The 24839-nt window shown below is 42.8% G+C and overlaps 1 protein-coding gene across 1 annotated transcript in view; it reads left to right on the top strand.

Moving 5' to 3' along the window:
- Positions 1-24198, top strand: part of cdk2 (cyclin dependent kinase 2) — a 29014-nt gene extending 4816 nt beyond the window's left edge. The window contains exons 4-7 of the mRNA XM_056252451.1: positions 8975-9145; positions 16664-16765; positions 16854-17057; positions 23569-24198. Of these exons, the coding sequence (XP_056108426.1) occupies positions 8975-9145; positions 16664-16765; positions 16854-17057; positions 23569-23673 (582 nt within the window). The 3' untranslated portion in view covers positions 23674-24198. The remainder of the gene's footprint in view (positions 1-8974; positions 9146-16663; positions 16766-16853; positions 17058-23568) is intronic.
- The last annotated feature ends 641 nt before the right edge of the window (positions 24199-24839 follow it).

Here is a 24839-nt window from a genome sequence, read left to right as displayed (position 1 = left end):
ACGGACGTGAGCGTTCTGAAAGCGGCACTAAAAGACTTCTTTAAAACTTTCACAGAGACCTCAAACAGAACAGCTGCCTTTCTTTACATTTATTTTCGTTTTATATTAATTATATCTTAATTTTAATCAATGTTTCATGAACCAATTGTCTGGATTTATTTAATAAATAAGAAGTAAATATAGCAGAATCACGACATGGAGGCGCCGGCGAGTGAATTGGAGTTCGTCTCATAAATTAACCGAAACTCGGCGTATAATGCACATTCACATTCACAGCGTATTAGACGCATTTATTATCATTACTTTTACCGGTTCTTTGTGGCAAGCTTTATGCGTGCGGTCGTGCGCTTGAGCACAAATTATGAGCTTTTGGCAATTTTTTTTTTATAATTATTGACAAAATTAGAATATAGTAAAAGGATTTTTTTGTGTGTGTGAAAGTTTTGGGTGGGCCTGTTGAAAAGTGGGGCCGTGCCTGAGCTACAGGACATCGTCTTTGAAAACATAACCTGCCCGAAAGAGAGAAAAAAAATTAATACGTCATTGTACCCAACACTTCTGAAAATGCACTGAAAATGCACTTCCGAATGCGTCTCTGTCCCCAGCACATTTCAAACCAAACTGACGCCCATGATAACAAAGATAGATTTACAGGTGACACTGCAATGACTACCCTTTTAAATTGCTAATTTAACCCTTTACACTTTTTTTTTTTTTACATCAGCAGGGTTCACTTGGAATGCTCCGAATGCAATGGGCAAACACGGTCCTCAAGGGTCAATGCCCTCTGCCCTGCAGAGTTCAGCTTCATTTCATTTTTTCTAAATGTAATAAATTTTCAGTGAAATCAATTCTGATTTAAAATAGTAATATGTTAACAAACTAACCCACAGTACCTTTTATCATGCAGATGATTTGTATGAATTTATGATCACAAGCTTGGATGTGTTCTGTCAGCTTGAGGAAGGTAAAGTAAGTGGGGAACTGAAAAAAAAAAAAACGAGTTGGCTTTATAGCAGTCTCATTTCAGTAAACTGCTGGTTAGGTATGAAATATGCCACATGGTGTCCGTAAGAGACTTGGTGAAAATATGTTGGAAATTTGAGAGTAACCTGTTTATTTGTCACCCCAACAACTCAGTTATTAACAAGGATTGAATGGTTGTACTTAGTTGTGGGTGTATTAGTGTGTGGTTTTCTATAGAAACAGAAAATGCAGAGTAAATATTCTAACATTAAATATTAGAGACAACACACTGACAACATACATTATTATACTTCATCTCATTAAACAACAAATTAAACCCCATGTAGCCTACTATTTAAATCGATTGCTGGACGTCGTAATGTTATTGTAGCATAAATCTGATTTAGCATTTTATTAGCAACCCCCACCCCACCTGTTCCACCCACTTTTTAAAACAAAGTTACGTCACTGATTTTTATGTTTATATGTTTACTTAAATGTTATATGGTGTTTTACCAAAGTGTCTAATCATTTTTACAGATAAATTGCTTTAATACCAATTACCAAGGTGACCTGTAAAATACTTCTGCTGTCAGGAAAGCCAAATCAAGTTCTTATACCTGTCCTGACCTGAGCACAAGCTCTCATTCTAATCCTGAAAGCCTTAAATAACATATTTAAATACTTTAAGTCATTAAATTCCTTTAAATTGATAATATCACCTGTATACCTAATTACAGTTTGTCTGAGTGCCCAATTTCAGAACAAAAAGGTTTGAAAAAGCGCCCCCTGCTTGCTATAGCTGTAAATGTAAGCACAACAAAAGCTCACGTTGTTTTCCAAAGACAGATATTGATTACAGTGGTCTGTATCTTAAACCTGCAGTGATCATAAACCTGCATTGGTTACCTCCACTGTAACTGATTTCCCCACACACGTTAATGCTTTGATGTTAAAGCTAGAATGTCCACTAATGTGTTTATTTACAAAAAGGCATGAGTGGAGAAAAACAAGTTAATTTTATTTTTATCTAAATTGTCATAAAATTAATTGTCATAAAAAAAATTAATTGTCATAAAACTGCTATTTAAATATATTATTCATATAGGTTATACAAAAAACCTGAATAAGCTGATCTATAGAATGTAAACTGGTGGTAGCCTAGTCTATGAAAGTTACACCCCTCTAAGCTCACACAAATGGTTAGACCCAAGTCTTCAGCAGCCAATGACACGGACCCGTTCATACTGATTTTTAACGCGTATTTCACGCGTATTTTACGTGTAAAATACACGTGAAATACGCGTATTTTACACGTGAAATACGCGTTGATTATGTCACGCGTATTTCACGCGTATTTTACGTGTATTTTACACGTGAAATACGCGTGAAATACGCGTGACATAATCAACGCGTATTTCACGCGTAAAATACACGTATTTTACGCGTGAAATACGCGTGAAATACGCGTTAAAATTCGCGTGTTTTTGGCCCTAACGGCTTTCCATAGTTAACAGGTTAGAGCTTGCACACTGCCTGCATGAGCCGCGCGGAAAACGTGTGCATGCTAGAAATAGAACCGACGCCTATTTTTCACGCGACACGCAAGCGTGTTGGAAGCATAGGTTGGAAGCGTTTCCAGGCAAAATAGAATAGGAAACGATGTTTATATGTCATTTTGTACACGAATACATATTAATAAATTACATTTTGATGTTTGAAAGTCTAGGTTTTGATATAAATTCAGATATCAATGTAATTTAATCAAATAATAATAATAATAATTATCGATTTTCAAATATTGCCATTATTTTTGCCTATATACAAATTTATGTCATTTTTATTTTTTAAACAATCGAGTCCTGGTGTTCACTACAGAGGTCATAGCATAACATATGAATAAAATATCTCTTTTTTCATTTGTTTCTTATGCTCTTAACAATGTGATTACATGAAGAAGAAAAAAAACTTTTGAAAAAAACGTTCTGGGCCTCAGGAGGATATAAAGAAAATAGAATACAATAACAACATAGTGTGTCTTCTGAGTGACGGTCCACCATCAGGCTAAATATAGGCTCTTTAAAGCTACACAAAATTTGTAAATGTTATTGAAATAAACAGACAGCCCACTTCCCTATTTTTCGGATTTTGGAAGATGTGTGATAACAGTTGAAATTGTTGTCGTAAAGGCAAGAGGCAAGAGTTGAAATTGTTGTAGTAAGGATTAACACACCGCTAACCCAAATGTAGACTGTCCCTCTATGTCACCTAGCAGCAGCGGCGCCGCGTCAGACACGCTTCTGGTGTGCAAAGACACAGAAAACGCGACGCAGCTGACACGCAACAGAAACGCCACGCTCACGCCACGCAGCCAGTGTGTCTCCGGCCTAACGAGCGTTGCTTGCTACAACACCTTGTCTTTCTAGAAGAAAATTGTCCAATTTCTACAGAATGTTGGTTCTGATCTACTTCCTAAAGGAAATAAGCCTTTCATTTATTTGTTATTGTTTAGTTCAACTTGATGAGTCACAACACAATGTGATGTATTCATTTCTGTGTTCTACAGAACATAAGCTACATACAAATAATTCTGAAGTTATAACTACACGACACAGAAAGTGCTTTGAGTTGTTGTTACTCAATAAAAGAGTTAAGTAATTCAGCAGCTGACTTTTTTTAATACTGCAATCACTTTGTAGTGTATTTTCGTTTACTGTTGTGAAATGGAAAATCAATAATCGCTAATCGAGAATCGTTAATAATCGAAAATCGACTGTAATCGAATCGGGACTTCAATAATCGTAATCGAATCGAATCGGGAAATCAGACAGATTAACCACCCCTACATACAGGGGTGTGTTTCCCGAAAGCATCGTTACCCAACTATGTTCGCAAGTTCCATCGTTATCAGCAGTTCAACGAGTCGGTGTTTCCCGAAACCATCGTTCTAACGAACATTCGCAAACAGCATCGCAAAGTTGTGTGTTTTGAACGACAGCCCTGACCTGTGGTTAGAAGCAGTTTCTTGTTTTCATGACATGTGGACTCAATTAATCCTTATCTTGAGCAAAATAAGCAAGGTGACATTCAGTACAACCTGTGTCTTTCATTTAGAATGCATACAAATGTCATTTACGTCTTTTAGTTTGCCAAGAGATTTAAAGCGTAGTTTTTGAAGAGTGCGGATGTGCGTAATGTGCTCTAGTACGTAAGAACGAGCATATGATTAAATCTGAAAAATAAAGCAAAATAACTTAGAAAAATGAGAAATAGTCCTCAGATGTCCATAATTTATAGTAGAGGTCGACCGATAGTGGATTTTGCCGATACCGATATCTAGGTTTGACCGTACATGCCGATAACCGATAATTCAACCGATATTTTTTTTAATAGATACTGGATTAAAAACAAACATCATACTCACAATAAAACAGTGCTGAACTGAAATGTGCTCAATTAAATAAATAAATATGAATATATTAAAACTTTATACAGAAAATAATTTAAACATTAAAATATTACAGGTTTCGTTAGCTATAACCTAGAAACATACGTACATTTCATAGGTAACACTTTGCAAGTCCCATTTGTAAACAAGGATGTATTAACTAGCTTTCATGAACTATATGCATAATGCAATATACCTTTTTACTGCATGTATTAATATGAGCAATACAATTGTACCTTTATCATTCACAGGGTTCCAGACTGCGACCAAATTGGTCGCATATGCGACCATTTTTTGAGAATGTGCGAGTTAAAATGTTATGTGGTCGCATTTGTGCGAGTGGACGCTTGAGCAACAGAACGCCGTTGTATCAGCTGGTGCAGTCCGTAACTTATGTTCAAAATGAACGAGTAGGCTACATCATGAATCCATTTTCCAAACCGTGTTTTTGACTTATTCTGAATCACTACGGTACGCCTATAATAAGTGTTTATATTCGGACTATTTTATCCCGGGGTCGTCTCGGCTGCGGAGTAGCCCAGTGCCTGCGTGACTCGCCTTAGACATTAACGGAGAGAAGTTCCGTCTACAATGTTCTTCCGCAAGACACGTGCAGTTTATTTATTGACGAACGTAGACGTCACGCGCATTGCACACTTATGGTGAAACGCGCCAATTACGAATTCACGAATTAAGGCATATAAAAATGATAAAAAATGGTCTCACGAAACACAGAGCCCCTTCCTCCTACGTCTTTTCAACGGTTATATTTTCCTCTGTCGAGCGAATAGCCTACTCTCATGATCGCTCGACAGAGGAAAAGGAAATTATTATGAAGGTAAGGAGTGTGAGATTTCTGCTTTTTGTTACAACTATAAACTTTGATAACGAAAAATCGTGCTGTGTAATGACCGCGCGCACTTCTCAGCCGCTCCAGCAACGGACGCAACCCGGAAAAACTATCGGTGTGGATTTTTGCCGATAACGATAGTTCCACCAAACAACTATCGGTGCCGATTAATCGGCAAAACCGATGAACCGGTCGACCTCTAATTTATAGCATTAATTCGATCTCAAACATATTCATTAAAAGAAGTTATTACTCCACCACGTGTGTGACATCATTAACCAGCGTGGCTGAACGACCAATTTGCGACAATACGGCTTGGGGAAACAGTCGTGACTAGCCTGTTGATTTCTTCATGATGCATCATACTGAAGTTAAGCGGCGAGTTACGTCGTTGCACGGGAAACACACCCCTGTCCGTCTGCTCTGTAATCGTTCTCGCTGTACTTTTATGTCATACACTGATCGGTCTGCACAGCGCCGCTTCAAGATGAACACACTTAGGGCCTCATAAAATCATGAGAATAATGCCTTCAGAGTTGTCCAAAAAATAAAACACACTCCTCCTGGCTTCACACATGCAACGCTCCTGGGAAGAGTGAACATGACTGAAGAGAGCCATCTCTTGGAGTTCTTCTTAAACGGATCGTTCACACAAATTGAAAAATTCTGTCTGTAATTTCTCACCCTCATGTCGCTCCAAACCCGTAAGACTTTCATTCATCTTCAGAACACAATCTTTTTGATGAAATCTGAGAGATTTCCCTGTGAAATTCCTTCACTGACAGCTACGCAACTACCACTTTGACGCTTCAAAAAGTTAATAAAGAGATTGTAAAACGAATCCATATGAATTTAGTGGTTTAGTCCAAATTTTTTTGAAGAGGTTTGTTTTCGCACGTCAAGCAGGTTCAGTTGAGCTTCTGTTTGTTCGCTGATCAGTGACTACGTTTACATGCAGCCAATAACCCGTTCAAAACCGGGATATTAGCAATAACCCGGTCGCGCACGGTCATGTAAACACCGGCAAAAACCCGAATATGCTTATATCCCGGATTTTAAAAACCGGGATATGATACCTGGGGTACCCCTTTTCTAACCCGAATTTTTGGTCATGTAAACGCGCATCGGCAGATCCCCATAGTGATTTGTGTTCTGCGCATGTTCTATTCGCAAGGAATCTTGGTCTTTTGAGTAGAGGAACTTCTCGGCGCTTACAAAAACCCGCGTGCGGTATACCGGAAGTAAACATGGCGAGACGCAGCACAGCATACTTTTGGAGCGAGGTCAGTACCAGCACCAAAGTGCAAACAAAGGCGATCGCTATCTGCCCCGAACTATTCATTATCCGCGTGCTGCTGCTGCTGTTGTTGTCTTTGGATACAGGAAGAAGAATCGGAAATGACGCATAGTGCGTCTTAAGGTTGTCCGTACGTCCAGACGCTAACCGTGTGTCGCCGTTTACATCGGGACATTGCAATTCCATGTATACAGGAGAAACTCTCTCTGCTCACGCATGTAAATGGGTTATTCCTAAGTTTCAGAAACCCGAATAGTGACCTTAACACGACCATAACCCGAAAATTGGCTGCATGTAAACGTAGTCAATATTTAGATGTGAATAAAAGCCTAAATAAAATCTCTTCATCATATAAAGCGATCAAATAAAAAAAAATTGTACTAAACCATTCAATTCACATGGATTAGTTTTATGATCTCTTTATGAACTTTTTGAATCTTCAAAGTGGTAGTTGCGTAGCTGTCAATGGAGGAACAGAAAACTCTCAGATTTCATCAAAAAGATCTTCATTTGTGTTCTGGAGATGAACGGACGTCTTACGGGTTTGGAAGGACATGAGGGTGAGAAATCAATCAGAATTTTCATTTTTGGGTGAACTATCCCTTTAACTTAAGAATGTCTTGAAGTAGCGTTGGGACTGTTAATTAGCCTGACATGGATGACTGGTTTTGAGATTATGTTGTAAGAGTAGTTTCCACAAAATCTAATGTTAGCTAGCATACTTTTTATTCCAAAAACAACTTGTCTAACGGTATTACCATTTTGTCAACGAATATAACTTTAGTTGAGCTCTACTATAATATACTATCTTAACCACAAGGTAATTAAACACTTTGCTTTTACACACAGGAGATGTTCTGTGCAATTTCATAATGACAGGGTTTGAAATTAACACCCATCAAATGTGGGTAAAAATCAACTGGCGGGTGACGATGTGAAGTTGAACTAGCCATGGCTGGTCATGTTTCACAAAATACGTTCAATTTGCTGGCAAAGTTTATGTAAACTGTGCAGATTTAGCGCACATACTCAACTCATGAGTCAACCTGTGCATTTCAGGCTTACTTGAACACAACCATCATTAAGAAACAAACAAAGGCGTGCTGGTTTGTTTGCTTTGAAGGGAATAGTGCAGACCCAAGAAACATAATAATGTGGGGTAACTAACCCCAGTTTAAAAATGAACCACCTTGATCCTTCAATGATGAAGCAGAACCTGACCTATCCTGTCTATTTGTCCTTTTGTTAGACAACAGGTTTGACACTCACTAAGTGGTAGGTGTGTGAAAAAAACAATAAGGGTGTGACGTATTGCTATTAAAGCTGCAGTAGGGAGTTTTGAGAAAACGTTGACTTAGCCTGAAAATTTGAACAAGCACAACTTACAGGTCCCACCCCCTTGCTCTCTGCTGCGCTACAGCCCTCCCTCCACAGCTCGTCCTCCACAGCGGAGCCTGTCGTGAACGCGCAGGCTAGTAAACAGGGCCACCGATAACAGCGGATAAAAAGTTACATGGCACATTCACTAATAGGGACTAAACGTCAATAATATGCTTTACATTGACTATGGCCTGCCCATACTTTGACTACAAACTTGGTCCTCAAATCATTATGTATTTTCCAATAGCCTACATGTAACTTTATAACGTTCCACTCTTTCTATAAGTTAAAAATAGCTAGTAAGATGACGTTAATATAACGGTAACTAACGTTACAGTATGTAAGTAATTATTCTAGCGATATATAATGCTAGATAAGGTGTGCTAGTACATTATTTCAGCAACATGACAAGCCAGTGAATTAGCAGGTTTCAATTGTTGCTTAGCAGAGTGCGTGACATTTTATCTACATGTTATGCGGCTAGAGTTTTGACACCGAGTCAATGGGCTCTGTGTAATTCTTTCTTTTTCGCTTGTTTATCGTCATCGGTCTTTTTCCTTTTACCTCTTTGTTTTATGAGCAGGTGTCACTCGAGAATTGGCCGTTTAGGTTGTTTCTCCGTCATAACACAGCTGCAGCACGCCGGCAATCTTGAGTTTGAACGACGGATCGCGCTGTGCAAGAGAGGCGTGTGATCAGCGCGTACACGAGCGTGATTGACACTGCTAAGACATTCCTCCTGGCTCTGATTGGTTGTTTCTGACCGGGAGCGTGTATTTCTTGCAAATGGCAATAAGACCACTGGGAGGAGCCAGAGGAGCTTGATTTTTACACAGATTATCTGTCTCATATTCTACTGTCAGGACATAATGACAGTTTTAGCAAATACATGTTTTCAAAAGTTACCTACAGGAGCTTTAAGGGCTTACAATGCTTTTGGGAAATGCAGCCCACAACTATTAAACATCCAAGAAGGTGTGGTAATGGCCAAATGTAGGGAAATAATGTGTCTGTCTGTGTATTTGTTCATCAGAGTTACCTGTTCCAGTTGCTCCAGGGACTGGCCTTCTGTCATTCCCATCGGGTTCTTCACAGGGATCTCAAACCCCAGAATCTCCTGATCAACGCTCAGGGCGAGATCAAACTGGCGGACTTTGGTTTGGCCAGAGCGTTTGGTGTACCTGTGCGGACTTATACACATGAGGTGAGGGGCTGCAACATTGCTGGTGTAACAATGTAATTGAAGCTATCTTTATTTGAATCAAGTTACTTTCAAAAGGTGATTTACTCTATTTTGATCGCTAATCGACATCAGTGTTTATATCTGAACTATAAACTCTTATCCCAGCACTTCTGTGATAATTTGAATTATTGTAATAATGATACTGTGGTTGAAAAGACTGTTTGTGTTTGAGTCAAGATCCCCGTCTTTTATCGATTAATCATGCAGCTCTAAAGACTACTAAGCAGATGCAGTAATAGTTTTAAAATAGTTGTCAAATATAAAATCACCATCAAGAAAGCTAGAAAAGCTGAAAGAAAGATGCAACTGAAAGTCTCGAAGCGAGTTGCACTGAACGTAAAGAAAATGTTGAGGGAGACAGGCAAAATTTGTATGACAGTAAGAAACCAGTTTATAAAGACTGGTTTATAAAGACTGGACTAGCCAAAGAGTTAATTTCACTCCTCTTTTTCATCTCACAAGTATGACTGCTGATAGGCAGCTGCTTTCAAACTCTCCCGAGAGTGTGTGAGAGCTCTCTCTGAAGAGCGTCAAAGGTTTCTGTTTACACCCTTTAGCCAATCACATATGTCTGTTGAGCACGTGATCGCAATGGCCAATCAGAGGTGGTACAGTTAGTCAGAATCCACTCTATATAAATGTAATGGACACTTACTGCTGCATAAAATCGTCCTGTGACCTTAAAAAAAACTGGGGGAAAATGGAGACTTTCTTTATCTCTATACTTAAGACAATACAGAACACAACATAAGATTCAATTATAATGTGAAAATGAGAATATATATAACACAGATGTATGTTTGCTTGTTTGAAGCAATAAGCCAAGATATATTACTATTAAGAAATCAAACGATATTCTTGACTCATATCTTGTGTACGTATAAACTTCAGTTGGGAATAATGAATGAATTGCTATTGTTATCAACCAGTTTTGCATGTGCTTCGAAACAATCCGACCCCCGTCTCCACGGCGACCCCTAGTGGTCAGAACAGTGCAAGCATGCATAAAAACGAATCGGTTACCTAACGTAACCTCGGTTCTCTCTAGAAGAGGGAACGAGTATTGCGTAAGCTAGCTTACGCTGCGGGAAAGATTCATCTTTGCTGAGATATTGAAGCCAAAAAATTATTTCATAATTTTGTATCCATACACAACGCAGTTCCTCTGCGGCAGACCTAGAGCGGGCTAGCTAGCAGCTCATTGGTTCGCTCAGAGAGAACTGCTTAAGCCTATGGGAGAGCGGGGCTGAACCCGCTTCCAATGAGAGGCGCCCGCGCGCTCATTGCGTCATGACCCGCCAGAATGGGCGTGGCCATGGTGTATATAAGGCGCTCTCCCAGGCTTATATGTTGATTTATTTCAGCGTGAAGCGAAACGCTAGTAGCGCAAGCACGGCCGGGAACGCAATACTCGTTCCCTCTTCTAGAGAGAACCGAGGTTACGTTAGGTAACCGATTCGTTCTCTTACGAGAGGTTCTCTCGTATTGCGTAAGCTAGCTTACGCTGCGGGAACACCTGGCCAACGCCGTGCGCGCTACGAATCCACTCATGAAAAACCCAGGGATATACCGGGGGAATTTCTTAACGTGGAGTGAATGTACAAAGAGGCCGCAGAGCGGGCTCATGAAGTGTACACATAAGCATGTATGGGGCCAGCAGAGCGGGCACATGAAGTGTATAAGCATTACAGGAGAGCACAAGGGGCGAACCGGTTGTGAGGGACCTCCAGAAATGCAGCTTCTTAGAGAGCTGTTCGTCAGACAGCTAGTAATTTTGCCTGCAAGGCGGGAACTTCCAAGTTATAAAACCTGACAAAAGTGGACGGGGAGGCCCATCCCGCGGCCACACAAATGTCATGAATGGAAATTCCACAGGACCATGCCCACGATGAGGCCATGCCTCTAGTGGAGTGCGCCCTGATGCCCAGAGGGCAGGGCAGGCATTTAGATGCGTAAGCAGAGGCGATAGCGTCCACTATCCATCTAGACAGTGTCTGTTTTGAGGCGGCCAGACCCTTGGTGCGCCCCCCAAACGACACGAAAAGCTGCTCAGCGCGTCTGAACGCGGCAGCGCGCGTAGTGTACAATCTCAGAGCCCGCACCGGACAAAGGAGATTGGCATCGCGCTCACTATCGGATGAAGGCAGAGCCGATAGGGAGATAATCTGAGCCCTGAACGGGGTACCAATCGCCTTCGGGACATAGCCATGCCTAGGTTTGAGAATGACAATCGAATCATTCGGTCCAAACTCAAGACACGCGGCGCTGGATGAGAGCGCGTGAAGATCCCCAACGCGTTTAACTGAGGACAGAGCCGTCAGGAAAACGGTTTTGAGCGAGAGGTATTTCAGATCCACAGACTCGAGCGGTTCGAACGGGGGTGCTTTCATAGCTTCAAGGACTATAGAAAGATCCCAAACCGGAACCGACGGGGGCCGCGGAGGGTTCATCCTCTTAGCTCCCCTGAGGAAGCGGATGACTAACTCGTCTTTGCCCAATGACTGAGCGCGTCGGGGTTCCGCGAACGCCGCGACGGCTGCCACATAAACCTTGAGAGTGGAGGGGGACCTGCCCTTGTCCAGCATCTCTTGAAGGAAAACAAGCAAAGACGGCACCTCGCACGACCGTGGGTCCAGCTGTTTGTCGGTGCACCATTTTGAGAACACAGACCATTTAGACGCATAGAGCCTTCTCGTGGAAGGTGCTCTAGCCTGTATGACAGTGTTTCTTACTCCCTCTGGCAAATCAACGAATAGTCGTTGATCACCCATGCATGCAGCGCCCAGCGCTGTGGATGGGGGTGCCAGATCGTGCCGCGAGCTTGAGAGAGGAGATCTGCTCTGACTGGGATGGGCCACGGGGCTGTCTGTGACAGCTGCGTGAGCTCCGGAACCCAATTCTGACTCTCCCAACGCGGGGCTATGAGGAGCACCGAGTGGCGTGTGTCCCTGATCCTCTGAATTACCTGTGGTAACAGAGCGATCGGAGGGAATGCATAGAGCGGGCGGCGAGGCCATTCCTGGGCTAGCGCGTCCTCGCTCTTCGAGAAATATATTGGGCAGTGAGCGTTCTCTTCTGACGCGAAGAGGTCTACTTCTGCTCTGCCGAATAGTCGCCACAGTAACTGGACCGTCTGTGAGTTCAGGGACCATTCTCCTGTGGAGATGAGGTTCCTGGACAGTATGTCTGGACCGTCGTTCAGATGGCCCGGCACGTGCGTCGCTCTGAGCGAGAGCAGGCGGCTCTGAGACCAAACTAGAATGCGGTGCGTCAGTCGACAGAGATTTCTGGATCTGACACCGCCCTGACGGTTGAGATAGGAGACCACGGCCATATTGTCCGAACGGATCAGGACGTGGTGTCCCTGGATGCGCGGGAGAAAGTGCGAGAGCGCGTTCTCGACCGCCAGCATTTCCAGACAGTTTATATGTAATGGGCTTTCCTGAATCGACCAGTGGCCGAAGGCCGGTGAGCCCTCGCAGACTGCACCCCAACCCGTGTTGGATGCATCTGTCGAGATGACTTTTCGGCAGGAAAAGGTCCCCATCGTGACGCCTAGACGAAACCATTCTGCTACTGTCCATGGCTGCAGCGCCGTGAGACACGTTTGCGTAACCCTGATCAGCTGGCGACCCGTGTTCCACGCGCGGTGGGGTACACGGCTGTTCAACCAGAACTGAAGCGGGCGCATGTGCAGAAGGCCCAGCTGAAGTACAGCGGAGGCTGAGGCCATGTAACCCAGCATCCTCTGAAAAGTTTTCAGAGGCCTGCGGGTGCCCATCTGGAACGAGGCGGCTAGACGCTGAACACTGCGCGCGCGCTGTGTAGACAGGCGAGCCGTCATCGTGACCGAGTCCAAATCTATTCCTAGGAAGGAAATCGATTGACTGGGATGAAGGGAGCTCTTTGTCCAGTTGACAGAGAGGCCCAGCGTTTCCAAATGGTCGAGGAGAACTGCGCGGTGCGACAGAAGCTCCGTCTGTGATTGGGCCAAAATCAGCCAGTCGTCCAGATAATTCAGAATGCGCAGCCCCTGGCTTCGCAGGGGGGCGAGCGCCGTATCCATGCACTTCGTGAATGTACGGGGCGCCAGAGATAAGCCGAACGGGAGAACGGCGTATTGATAAACAAGACCCTCGAAGGCGAAACGTAAGAATGGCCTGTGACGGGGATTTATCTGGATCTGAAAATAGGCGTCTTTCAGGTCTAGAGATATGAACCAGTCCCCTTGGCGCACCTGCGCGAGGAGTTTCCTGGTAGTGAGCATCTTGAACGGTCTCTTCATGAGCGCTTTGTTCAAAGACCTGAGATCTAAGATCGGTCTGAGGCCGCCGTCTTTCTTGGGAACCAGAAAATAACGGCCGTAAAACCCCGACTCGGTCATAGATGGCGGGACTCTCTCTATCGCGCCCTTTTGCAACAGCGTCGCAATTTCTGAGCGGAGCGTGCCGGCGGCCAGCGGGCTGACAGAAGATTCGAGCTGCGCGCGCGCACGAGGCGGGCGGCGGCGAAACTGTAGCAGGTAGCCGTTCTTTATAATGCTTAACACCCACGGGGAAATGCCTGGAATGGCTTCCCACGCTTTGGAGCATGCGGCTAGTGGCCGAATGGCTGTATTGCCCTGATTGCTGCACATAGCGGGCTGGACACAGTGTGTGGGCGCGCTTTGAATGTGTGTGGCAACGGGATTTGCACTCAGAGAGGAGTCTATGGGCCGTGACACAGAGCGAGCAGAGAGGGGACACGTGCACGAGCTCGTGGGCGTGTTTATGTTCTCTGATATTAGAGCGGGCTGTGCCCGTTTCATGTGATGGGGCTCTGATAGAGACACGGGATATGTTATGCTTGTGTGTATGGGTGAACACATGATTGTGGGCACATTTTCTACACAACTGGCAAAATTTCTCTTTTTGAGATTTCTCTGGGTAGCCGTAAAAACGGCTTTTTGTCGCTCGCAAGCGGGCTGGGACACCGGCTTGTTTGTGGCGGTCAACACTACAGCAGTCGGCGAAATAACGGGGACTGGCAGAGGGCGAAGCTTTGACGGCGGTCCGGCCGCGGCGGGAGAGCACCGTCGTTTTCTTGACATTGTTAGGCAGACTTCTGATGATCAGGCTTCAGCGTGATCTTGGGTCGCGGGCCACGGGGGGGCGGCGGTCTGCGGCGGCTGTCAGAGCGAGAGCGAGGGCGAGGGCGGCCGCTCTGACTGCGCTGAGTTGTTTGAGTCTGCGGAGGGGGGCGCTGTGATGGGGCTCTGGCGGAGGGCTCGTGAGAGCGGCCCGCTGAAGAGCTAGCGCGGCGGGGTAGAAACAAGTTCATCGCCTGAGAAGCTTTCTGTACTTCAGAAAAGCGATCGACAATTCCCGTGACGGCAGATCCAAACAGGCCCGTCGGGGAGAGGGGCGCGTTGAGAAACGCGGCGCGCTCAGAATCTCCCATGTCGGCGAGCGTGAGCCATAAGTGTCTCTCAGCAACACAAAGGCTGGCCATGCATTTCCCCAGAGCTTGTGCGGCGGCTTTAGTGGCGCGAAGGGCGAGATCCGTAGCACTTCTCAAATCCGTGACGGCGGGGGGGGGTTTTCTACCGCCTTCGGCCCATTCACGGAGAATATCGCTCTGTAACACTTGGAGGACAGACATAGAGTGAAGCGCAGCGGCGGCCTGACCGGCGGCGGCGTAAGCGCGAGCATGAAAGCTCGAGGTCGCTCTGCAAGCCTTCGAAGGAAGCGTGGGTGAAGAACGCCATCTAGCGGAGGGCGGGCAGAGGTGTGTGGCGACCAAGTCCTCGACGGGCGGCATGGCTGCATAGCCTTTCTCGGCGGCTCCGTCCACCGAGCGCAGCGAGGCGGATACATCGGAGCGATTTCTAGCCGAGAGCGGTGCATTCCAGGATTTTGTCAGCTCTGCGTGAAGTTCAGGCAGGAATGGAGCGGCCCGGGTGCACGCGGGGGTCGAGCGCCGATGAAAAAAGCTACCGTCCATTCGGTTCGGGGCCTGCTCGGGTGGAGGAGACCACTCGAGACCGAGGCGTTCGACGGCCTGTGAGAGGAGGCGCATCAGCTCCTCTTCTATCCCGGCGCGGGTCCCCGTCGACTCTCTCGCGGATCCGAGAGATGACCAGTCTTCACTGTCAGAAGCGAGCAGTGAACAGGAGTCCTTCTCCTCCGCGGCGTCATCGGAAACAACAGAGCGGCCACTCGGCGGCAACTGAATGTCCGGCAGGGGCGGGGAGGGAGAGCGGGAAGCGGGAGGCGGCGGCGGCGGCCCGCATGTTTCCGCTGGGGGCTCCGGCGGCCTTTGAGAGCGGCGTTTCTTTTTACGCGGCGAGAGAATAGGCGGCGCGGGAGCGGTTTTCACTGCCAGAAGTCGTGCCCGCAGGGACGATAACGGCAGGCTTTCACAGAGGTCGCATCCTCCATCAGCGAGGGCGAGTTCTGCATGCTCGAGTCCCAAGCAGAGAGCGCAGATGACATGGCGGTCTCCGTCCTCGAGACGAGCGCGGCAAGAGCCGCAGGAAAAACGAGACATCTTTAAAAAGACGCTCGGCTCTTTTAGAAATAGAGAAAGGATACAATCGTCGGATGGCCTAGCTTGCTGGGCGGCTGAAGGTGGCGAAGACGGCCGGCTTCTTCAGGGTCCTTGAGCTCGCTAGAGGATGCCTTCTTCGACGGCGATGGCTTTTCTCAGGAACAGCAGAAGCGTGCAGCTTGCTGAAGATGAAATGAATCAACATATAAGCCTGGGAGAGCGCCTTATATACACCATGGCCACGCCCATTCTGGCGGGTCATGACGCAATGAGCGCGCGGGCGCCTCTCATTGGAAGCGGGTTCAGCCCCGCTCTCCCATAGGCTTAAGCAGTTCTCTCTGAGCGAACCAATGAGCTGCTAGCTAGCCCGCTCTAGGTCTGCCGCAGAGGAACTGCGTTGTGTATGGATACAAAATTATGAAATAATTTTTTGGCTTCAATATCTCAGCAAAGATGAATCTTTCCCGCAGCGTAAGCTAGCTTACGCAATACGAGAGAACCTCTCGTAAGAGAACAACTTTCACAAAATCTTTCAAATGCAATTATCTAATTATCTAATAAGATTATCAAGTGTCTATATGTTCTTTTATCAATTGTCAGGGTTTGTTCTATGAATGGCTCAGTTAAACAGGCCAATAAGAGACTATTAACTACCATTCATTTTAATTATACTAATGTCTAATTAAAACGTCTACAGATGTATAAAACTGATCAGAGATCAGGTAAAACCCACAGGCACTTGTTCATTGGTTCTCAGTGACTCCTCATGATTCATGGGATGATGTAATGAAGCCTTGTTTACTGAAATCACATGACTCGGGCAATTTGATACACGCTCCGAACCATTGATTCGCAAACAAAAGATTCATAAAGGTTTCGAAGCTTCATGAAGCAGTGTTTTGAAATTGCCATCTCAATCTGTAACTGCCTTAATTTGATTCTTTTTCATAGGTTGTAACTTTGTGGTACAGAGCTCCAGAGATTCTCCTGGGATGTAAATATTATTCTACAGCTGTCGACATCTGGAGTTTGGGCTGCATCTTTGCTGAAATGGTATATTTTTTTTTTATGTACACATCTTATCAGCTTGCTATTATTGATGGCTTAAGATGTTTATTTACTTTCTGGCTTTTCATACCAGATTACTCGGAGGGCATTGTTCCCTGGAGATTCTGAAATAGACCAGCTCTTCCGAATATTTCGAACTCTGGGCACTCCGGATGAGTCTATATGGCCTGGAGTCACTTCAATGCCAGACTACAAACCCTCCTTTCCCAAGTGGGCCCGACAGGACCTGTCTAAAGTGGTGCCTCCTCTGGATGAAGACGGCCGAGACCTTCTAGGGGTAAGAGGGCAGCTAAGCTTATCTAGTACCACAGCCTGACCGGGGTTTGTGAAACTACTTTATTCTGAACTTTAGAGCATCTTGTATTTTGACAGAAAGCAACCAAGCTGCACTACAGCACAGTATAAAGGCCCGTTCACAACGCGCGCGATATTCGCCGACGTTTAACGCCTCGTGACTAAACAAAGGGCGCCAATGTGAGTGTGCACACCGACGCGAAAAACGGCACGCGTAAAAGCGTCATTTAAAAAAAAAAAACGCCTCGGGTTCGTTTTTTTAGTTTGACGCGCCGCGTCAAAAACTATCCGACCAATGAGATTGGCGCTTTTGCTCACGTGTCTGGAGCTTCTGAAGTTAAGGTTAAACACAACTTGGGGGCGCTCAGACACAAAACGGTCTTGCCGAGCACACATACGTAACGGCGAAGAAGATATACGACAAGTAGCGTCTACACTGCCGGGAAGAAATGAGACGAGGAAGATGCGAGGCCAGATGAATGTAGAGCCGCTGGAACATAAATATATTACAAACGCGACAGCGACTTTAAAAATCTTGATAAAAGAGAACTGTCATGGAGTGGTATTGCAGAGCAAATGGGCGCCATCTAATGTCAGGGAATGAATTTGCATGTTCACTCGGCTCATCGTCAGCGAAAATCGCTTGGGTGTGAACACAAAAACCGTGGTGAACAATGCTGGCGAATAACGCGCGCCGATATTCGTCCCGGTGTGTACGAGCCTTAAGAGTTATGTGAGAACACACAGTACTCATGATTAAAGAAATGTTAAAAACACTATATTTCACTCCAAGGCGGCAGCACAAAAACCTGCATCTTACCTTATGATGCTCAAATGTAGCTTAGCCGCTTGGAGTAATGCTGATGAAGACCTGTATATTCAGTTTTTCAGTGATATCCCGGTGAACATGCAGAAGTGTTCTGCGTAGTCACGTCACTCACGTTAGCCCTAACCCTAATAACCTCAATAGTCATTTCTCAGTCACAAACCACATTTAACAACATATAAAAAGGAGATAATTTTATGAATTGGTAAAAACAAAACTTTTAAGTCATCTAAAATTCCAATGCAGTGAAACAGCGTTCGGCCATATTTACATGATCCAAATACTATGGAAGACCACATTTTACTCTATAAAATGAGGTTGTTACAATTTACAGATTTACTGTTTTTGTAAGATGAATTTACATCTGCATCCCAACTACATCCCAGCTACTGTCAATTGTGCATTTCTAAGAGACAAAATGTAAGATTAATTTGTGAAATGTTAATCTGTTCGGTAAGTGTTTGTCATGTTCTGATGATAAAACCACAATTAACTGTCTGGCTTCTACAACTTTTACTCAACTTTTTTTTTTTTTTGACCACTTAAATATAAAAATATGAAAACAGTATGAAACTGGGTCATACATTAAAATAAAATACATAAGTAGTCAGGGACAACACAATAAAGCCCGAAGACTTATTTCCATTGTGGTCCCTTATAAAAGGCAGCGGAAAAGTACAAGTGGCAGCAAATCACACATCAATCATTCATCATACATTAAACAAATTCATACATATTATACTGAAAAAATAATAATAAATATAGACTATAGTATTATAATAACTACAATTGGCACCTAAACCATGCTTTCAAACCTCGTTTAAAACTTCCTATACTTTTTACTGTCTTAAGTGTACCAGGTAACTGATTCCAAAGGGTAGTTCCAGCATAAAGAAAAGACTGTTTGCCCAGATTAGTGTTAAATCTGGGGGGTACAAAATCGGTTGAGCTACCCCTAGTGGAGTACCTGTGAACTTCGTTTACTCTATTAAAATAATTTCTAAAATATTTGGGAACATCTCCATAAACAATTTTATGTACCATACCCAGCTGCATCTGAGACACTCGATCCTCGACTTTCAACCATCCCACCCTTTCAAAGTGGGAAGATTCCACATGAGTTCTTATGGGGAGGTCTAAAATTAGCCTTATTAATTTATTTTGAGACGTCTGAAGCCTATGTTTCAGGTTCCCTGTAAGACCATTGTACCATGCGCCACACGCTGCGCTAAGTATGCTTTCAATCATATTCTTATCCTTGTGAGAAACAATCAGCGCAGAATCATCTGCATATAAAAAAAGACTGCATGAACAAGCAGACTTTAGATCATTTATATATAGTAAAAAGAAAAGTGGACCCAAAACGCTTCCTTGAGGTACCCCACAGCCCATGCCTTTTGGTTGAGACATTTTCCCCCCAATGTCCACTACTTGCGTTCTATTTTCCAGATAGGAGCCCACCCATTTTTGTGCTAATTCGCTAAAACCCATGGCTTTCAATTTATACATTAAAACACAATGGTCGACTGTATCAAAGGCTTTTTGTAAGTCTAACATAACCATGCCACAGAAGTTTCCATTATCTACCTCCTTTTTTATATAGTCAGTTAAAAACAGTAAACAGGAATCCGTAGAATGAGATTTACGAAAACCAGACTGGAACTCATAAAGTAGGTTTTGTGATTTTAAGTAATTATCAATCTGTTCAAAAATGATCCTTTCAATTATCTTTGACAGACAACCAAGAATTGAAACAGGTCTATAATTACCAGGGTCTAGTTTACTCCCTTTCTTATATATTGGAATCACTCTGGCACTCTTAAGGTCATTGGGAAAGTATCCTTGTTCTATCGACCTGTTTATAATATGAGTAATGCTCGGAGTAATGATCTCAGCGGCATCCCTCACGAATCTAGATGGAATAGAATCTAATCCTGTGGCTTTAGAGCCATCAAGCCTCTTGTCATCAAGCACATGACTTTCCCCATATTGACCAGTCTGGTCAGGTAACTTTTCCACAAGCTTCCTGGCAACTGATGAGAAATACTTATTAAAGCTATCTGCCACTATCTCCTTCTCTGATGTAATATTGTTGCCAAGATCCAGAGTAATATTAGTATTTTTTGTTTTTAGCCTTTTACTGTAGCCAAGGTGTTTAAGGGATTTCCATAGCTTTCCTGAGTCATTTCTATATTCAGCAATTTTTTCATTGAAATATGCCTTTTTAGTATTGACAACTAATTTGTTAACTTCATTTCTTGCCTTTTTATAATCAGCCCAACTCTGCTCATCCTTTTTTTCTCTGAATTTCCCATGCTTCCTGTTTCTTAGCCTAATTGCCTCAAGGATGTCATCATTTACCCAGGGTTCTGTTCTCTGCTTTATTCTGATTTCCTTATATGGGGCTATTTTATCTATAGCTTCTAAAAACATACTTTTAAATAAGCACCATGCTTTGTCCACATCACTACATAGCAAAACCTTAGACCAATTCATTTTAATTAAGCAGCCATTCAGCGCTTCTTTGCTATACTTTTTCAGTGACCGGATCTTAATAGACGTATGACAGTTAAGCACTGCTTGCTTGATCTTTCTAGTACAGAAGATAATAGAATGGTCACTCAACCCTAGGGCTGGGTATCGTAACAAAATGTTCGATACCGATACCAATACCGATACCTTGACTTCGATACCGGTTCCTGAACGATACTTTTTTCGATACCAATTTTATGTAACCAGTTTTAACAATATAACATTACCTAATTTTTTTTCTTTTTCAGTTTGTTTACTTTTTTACACTCATATTTTGAATTTGTAAAAAAGCACCAATGCTAAAATTTCATCATTTAACAACATGTATTCTTTACTTCAATGAGCTCATTGTTTCTGCCTTAATGCATTGTTTAACAATGAAACTGAATGAAAATTAATTGAAATGCATTACACTGTCACCTCTGATAACAGATCACTCTAAATTGTAATTTAGACACATGCATTTTCTGTAAAGCTGCTTTGAAACGATATCTATTGTGAAAAATGCTATACAAATAAATGTGAATTAAATTAAATATAGGCTACTGGGGGGCGGGATACTGTATATGCCTCGCGCTCAGCACGTGAAGCTTGCCGCAAAGCACTGGCAAAAGTAGCCTAATGATTATGGATGTGGAAACAATAGCAAGGAGATATTTTAATTATTTATTAATGAACAAGTGTTTACTAATGGTTTGTTCACACCGAAAGCGAATTTAATTATTTGTGCGAGTAGATTACATACAAAGTCAATGCAAAGACGTGAATAGATGCATCATTCGCGCCGGGCGTCGCGAATGATGCGTTTGCCGTGAACGTCTTCCGCGCAAGTTGAAAAATTTTAACTATACGCTATACGCGTATTTGACGCTCTATTCGCGTTCGGTGTGAACACACCATTACTCTCAAGTGTATTCTGTGCGCTTCTAACACACACACACACACACTACAGCCTCACGTGCGACGAGCCGCGTCTCTGGGCAGCCTCGTAAACTAGTGTTTTTCCGCCACAGCCAATCATACTGAATGCTTATTGTTTCACTGACGTTGACGAGATTAACCACTTAGGTACCGAAATTTGGTACCGAAAAACAAGACATGTTTCGATACTCGGTAGTATCGAGGCAATTCGGTCGGTACCTAAAAAGTACCGAACTCGGTACCCAGCCCTACTCAACCCATATTTTATAACCCCACTTTCAGTTATCCTAGATTTATCTGACACTAGGACAAGGTCAATCGTGGTTTGGGTGGTAGAGCACACACGTGTAGGTTCATCAATCAGCTGATGTAAACTATAGGAGCGACAGAAATGCATCAATGCTTTATACCCAGAAACATCACTTTTCTGAAAATCAGTGTTGAAATCCCCCAACATGATAACTTCTGATTTAACCAAGTCCATGCAATTTGAACAAACATCCTCTAAAAGTTCATAAAACTGTGTTTGATCAGGCGGTCTATAACATGCGCAAATTAGTATGGGCTTACTCTTCGGTAGCAAAATATCTAACCAGACTGCTTCAACCTGCTCACTATTTAAATCCATTCTATGATTAAAACCAATGTCCGCTCTTACATATATACACACCCCTCCACCTTTGCGGTTTCGATCTCTCCTAATTACGAAATAGTTCTCCAGTTCAATTTCAGCGTCCGTAATGGAGTCATCCAGCCATGTCTCGGTGAAACAAAAAATTCCCACCTTTCTGCTTTTACTGAGGTGTCGGATCTCTGTGATTTTCGGGAGAAGGCTTCTGACGTTGAGATGAAGCAGGTGTAATCCTCTCGTCGACAAGAAAGAATCCACATTCGATATCGTGTCTCCCAGTTCCAGATATCCGCCACTTCTCCCGGCGCTTCCGCGCACGCTTCCACTCCTTTCAGCGACACTCATGGATAGGAGTTTGTCCCCGGCGTTTGGATGTCTAGAGCAAGCCATTGCACATGTAGAGGGCCTACTTGACATTGTTTTCGTAGATCCGAATTTCCGCATCAGGCCCGGGCATTGATGTATATCTCCAGATAATAATAGGCAGATACAAATTATAAATTGGTCGCCATTCACTTGCCTTTTGACGCCACCTTTATCTCTTTTATCATTGCGCTTGGCTGGATACAAGCATGGATAGAGAAATGTGTCCATAAAGATTTTCTTCCCATAACCAAATTGTTTTTTAAATAAAAGTTTGTTTGAGTGAGCATAACAACTATGTAAATGCCCCTCAAAACAGGTTTTAGGCCGTTTTCTAAAAAATTTATAATAAATATGTATGCTAAAAGCACCACAAGCACCCCACATTTGCCAGCTGCCATCTTGACACTCAACCTATGTCACAAAACTTGACATTTATCATGATAATAATCAATATGGACTGATATGAGTTTTTTTGTTTGTTGTTGCCATGTGTCCCAGCCCTAATCTACTGTTCTCATGCAGAACCCTGGTGTTGTATAGAGAAGATAAAAGAACAGTTTATTTCAGATCAGTCTGTTGCTGATTCTTTATTGTGTGGCACTCACTCAAACTTTGATGGACTTGAATGGATTTGTTTTATAAAGTGCATAAAATAGCTGCTTCTTCCCCCCCCCCCCCCCCCCCCCCATCTTTTTAAAATAAATGACCAAAATGGACAATAAATGAATTCAAATATCCCAGCTTTATTTTTTAAGGTATTGACATCGCATTTTATTTGGATCTGTTCAAGAAACAAATGCGTCAAAAAAACGATGCAGTGTTTTATATTTGATTACAATTCCAGTACCTGAACTGTTCAGTTGTATTTATCTGTGCTATTGCTAATTTGATAATTTGTTCTTATTTTATTACTTTAATAATGTTTGAAATGTATATTATTTAGTCCAGTTGTTCTTGCTGTGGTATTTTTGTTAAAATGTTAGTGTTTTTGAGGCTGCTGATTTTTGAGCACGGCTGCAAAAGACAGAATAACCATGTTTGATATAAATGTTTGACTAAATATTTTTAGCTTCCTGTAATAGAAATCGTAAGAAGAATCGGAATCGCGATAGCCTTTTACACCTCTACCCATAGTCCACAACTTTAACCTGAAAGCAATGTCAATTTGATTGGAATATTTCCCGTTTTTAAAATCTTTTTATTTTCTTTTTTTTACAGCAAATGATGATCTATGATCCTAACAAGAGGATCTCAGCGAAGAACGCCCTTGTTCATCGGTTCTTCCGTGATGTCACCATGCCAGTGCCGCCCTTACGCCTCTGAACCAGTACTTCAGCACCACTGGACTGAGTGTTGGGTCAGCTTCTTCTGAGAACTATTTCCCAGCTGTTCGGAAATTGTTCTGTTTTATAATCCATGATCAGTTGTACCTTTTCTCAAATCATTCTGGTTTATTTTAATCTGAAGTTTATCCACTGCAACCTTTGCATTCCACTGGAAGACTGTTGTGCTAATAGTAAGCATTCCATTAAAATGACCTGGAAGATTTGTAGATTTGCATAGACGAGATGTGGTGTTTCCTCATATGCTCGTAGTTTGGAGATGACATTCCAAGGTTTTGCCAGTGTGGAATTGTATTATTCATATATGCCATAAGTACATATCACACTGAATGCTCTGTACCAGCCTTAGACCAAATGAAACAGTTTAGACTGCCAATATCTCTCTTTTTTTTTTTTTTTAGATAATATATTATTCTAATAATTATTTTAAACCTGATTTGTTTTGATAGTTTCATAAAACAGTACTCTCTGCAACTTCAATTAAACTTGTATTACTTTTTATTTACATTGTGTTACATATTGTTTCCACGTTCTGTTTCCTGAAACAACTTTTCCAACAGGCAAATTATAAAGGTGAAAGATTTTATCGACCTTTATCGAAGAACCATTTAAACAGCAATAAACAATGGATCAAAACCATACAGAATAAAGTTTCATTCAAAATGCAGTCTCTTCTCGGTTTAAAATGCCAGTTGGATCAGTTTAATACAAGTCATGTATTACTTTGGAGAACTCAATAGATATTTTGGATGTAAGGAAATGAATGATATTGATCAAACTGTAAAATAAATAATTTAGTGAAGCTATTCCTCCTATGGGAAATCCGTACCAGTTTCATTTTGAAGTTTCTTTTTTGTGCTGCTTGTTTGAGTGAAAGAGTGAAAGACCTGAGAGCAAAAGCACCTGATCTGAGGACCATGTTTGTTACAAAAGGATGTTGTTCTGATGGCAAGGAGCGCTTTCAGATTCTCATTTTGATGTTTTTAGCCAGGAGGAAAAACCTCTAAACACTAAAGCATAAATTCATGATACACTTTCCTCTTAAAACCACAGAGAACATCATGAAGTTTTATCTTTCTAGAATAAAAAGTTTATTCTGAGAACTAGATCTTTAAGAACTAGAAATGTAGCCTACTATATGCATTT

This window comes from Rhinichthys klamathensis, unplaced genomic scaffold, assembly GCF_029890125.1.
Source record: "Rhinichthys klamathensis goyatoka isolate OS25496 unplaced genomic scaffold, OSU_Roscu_1.1 h1tg000095l_1, whole genome shotgun sequence".
NCBI classification, from domain to species: Eukaryota; Metazoa; Chordata; class Actinopteri; order Cypriniformes; family Leuciscidae; genus Rhinichthys; species Rhinichthys klamathensis.
The sequence above is the reverse complement of the archived record's forward strand: the minus strand, read 5'-3'. Positions and strand labels throughout refer to the sequence as shown.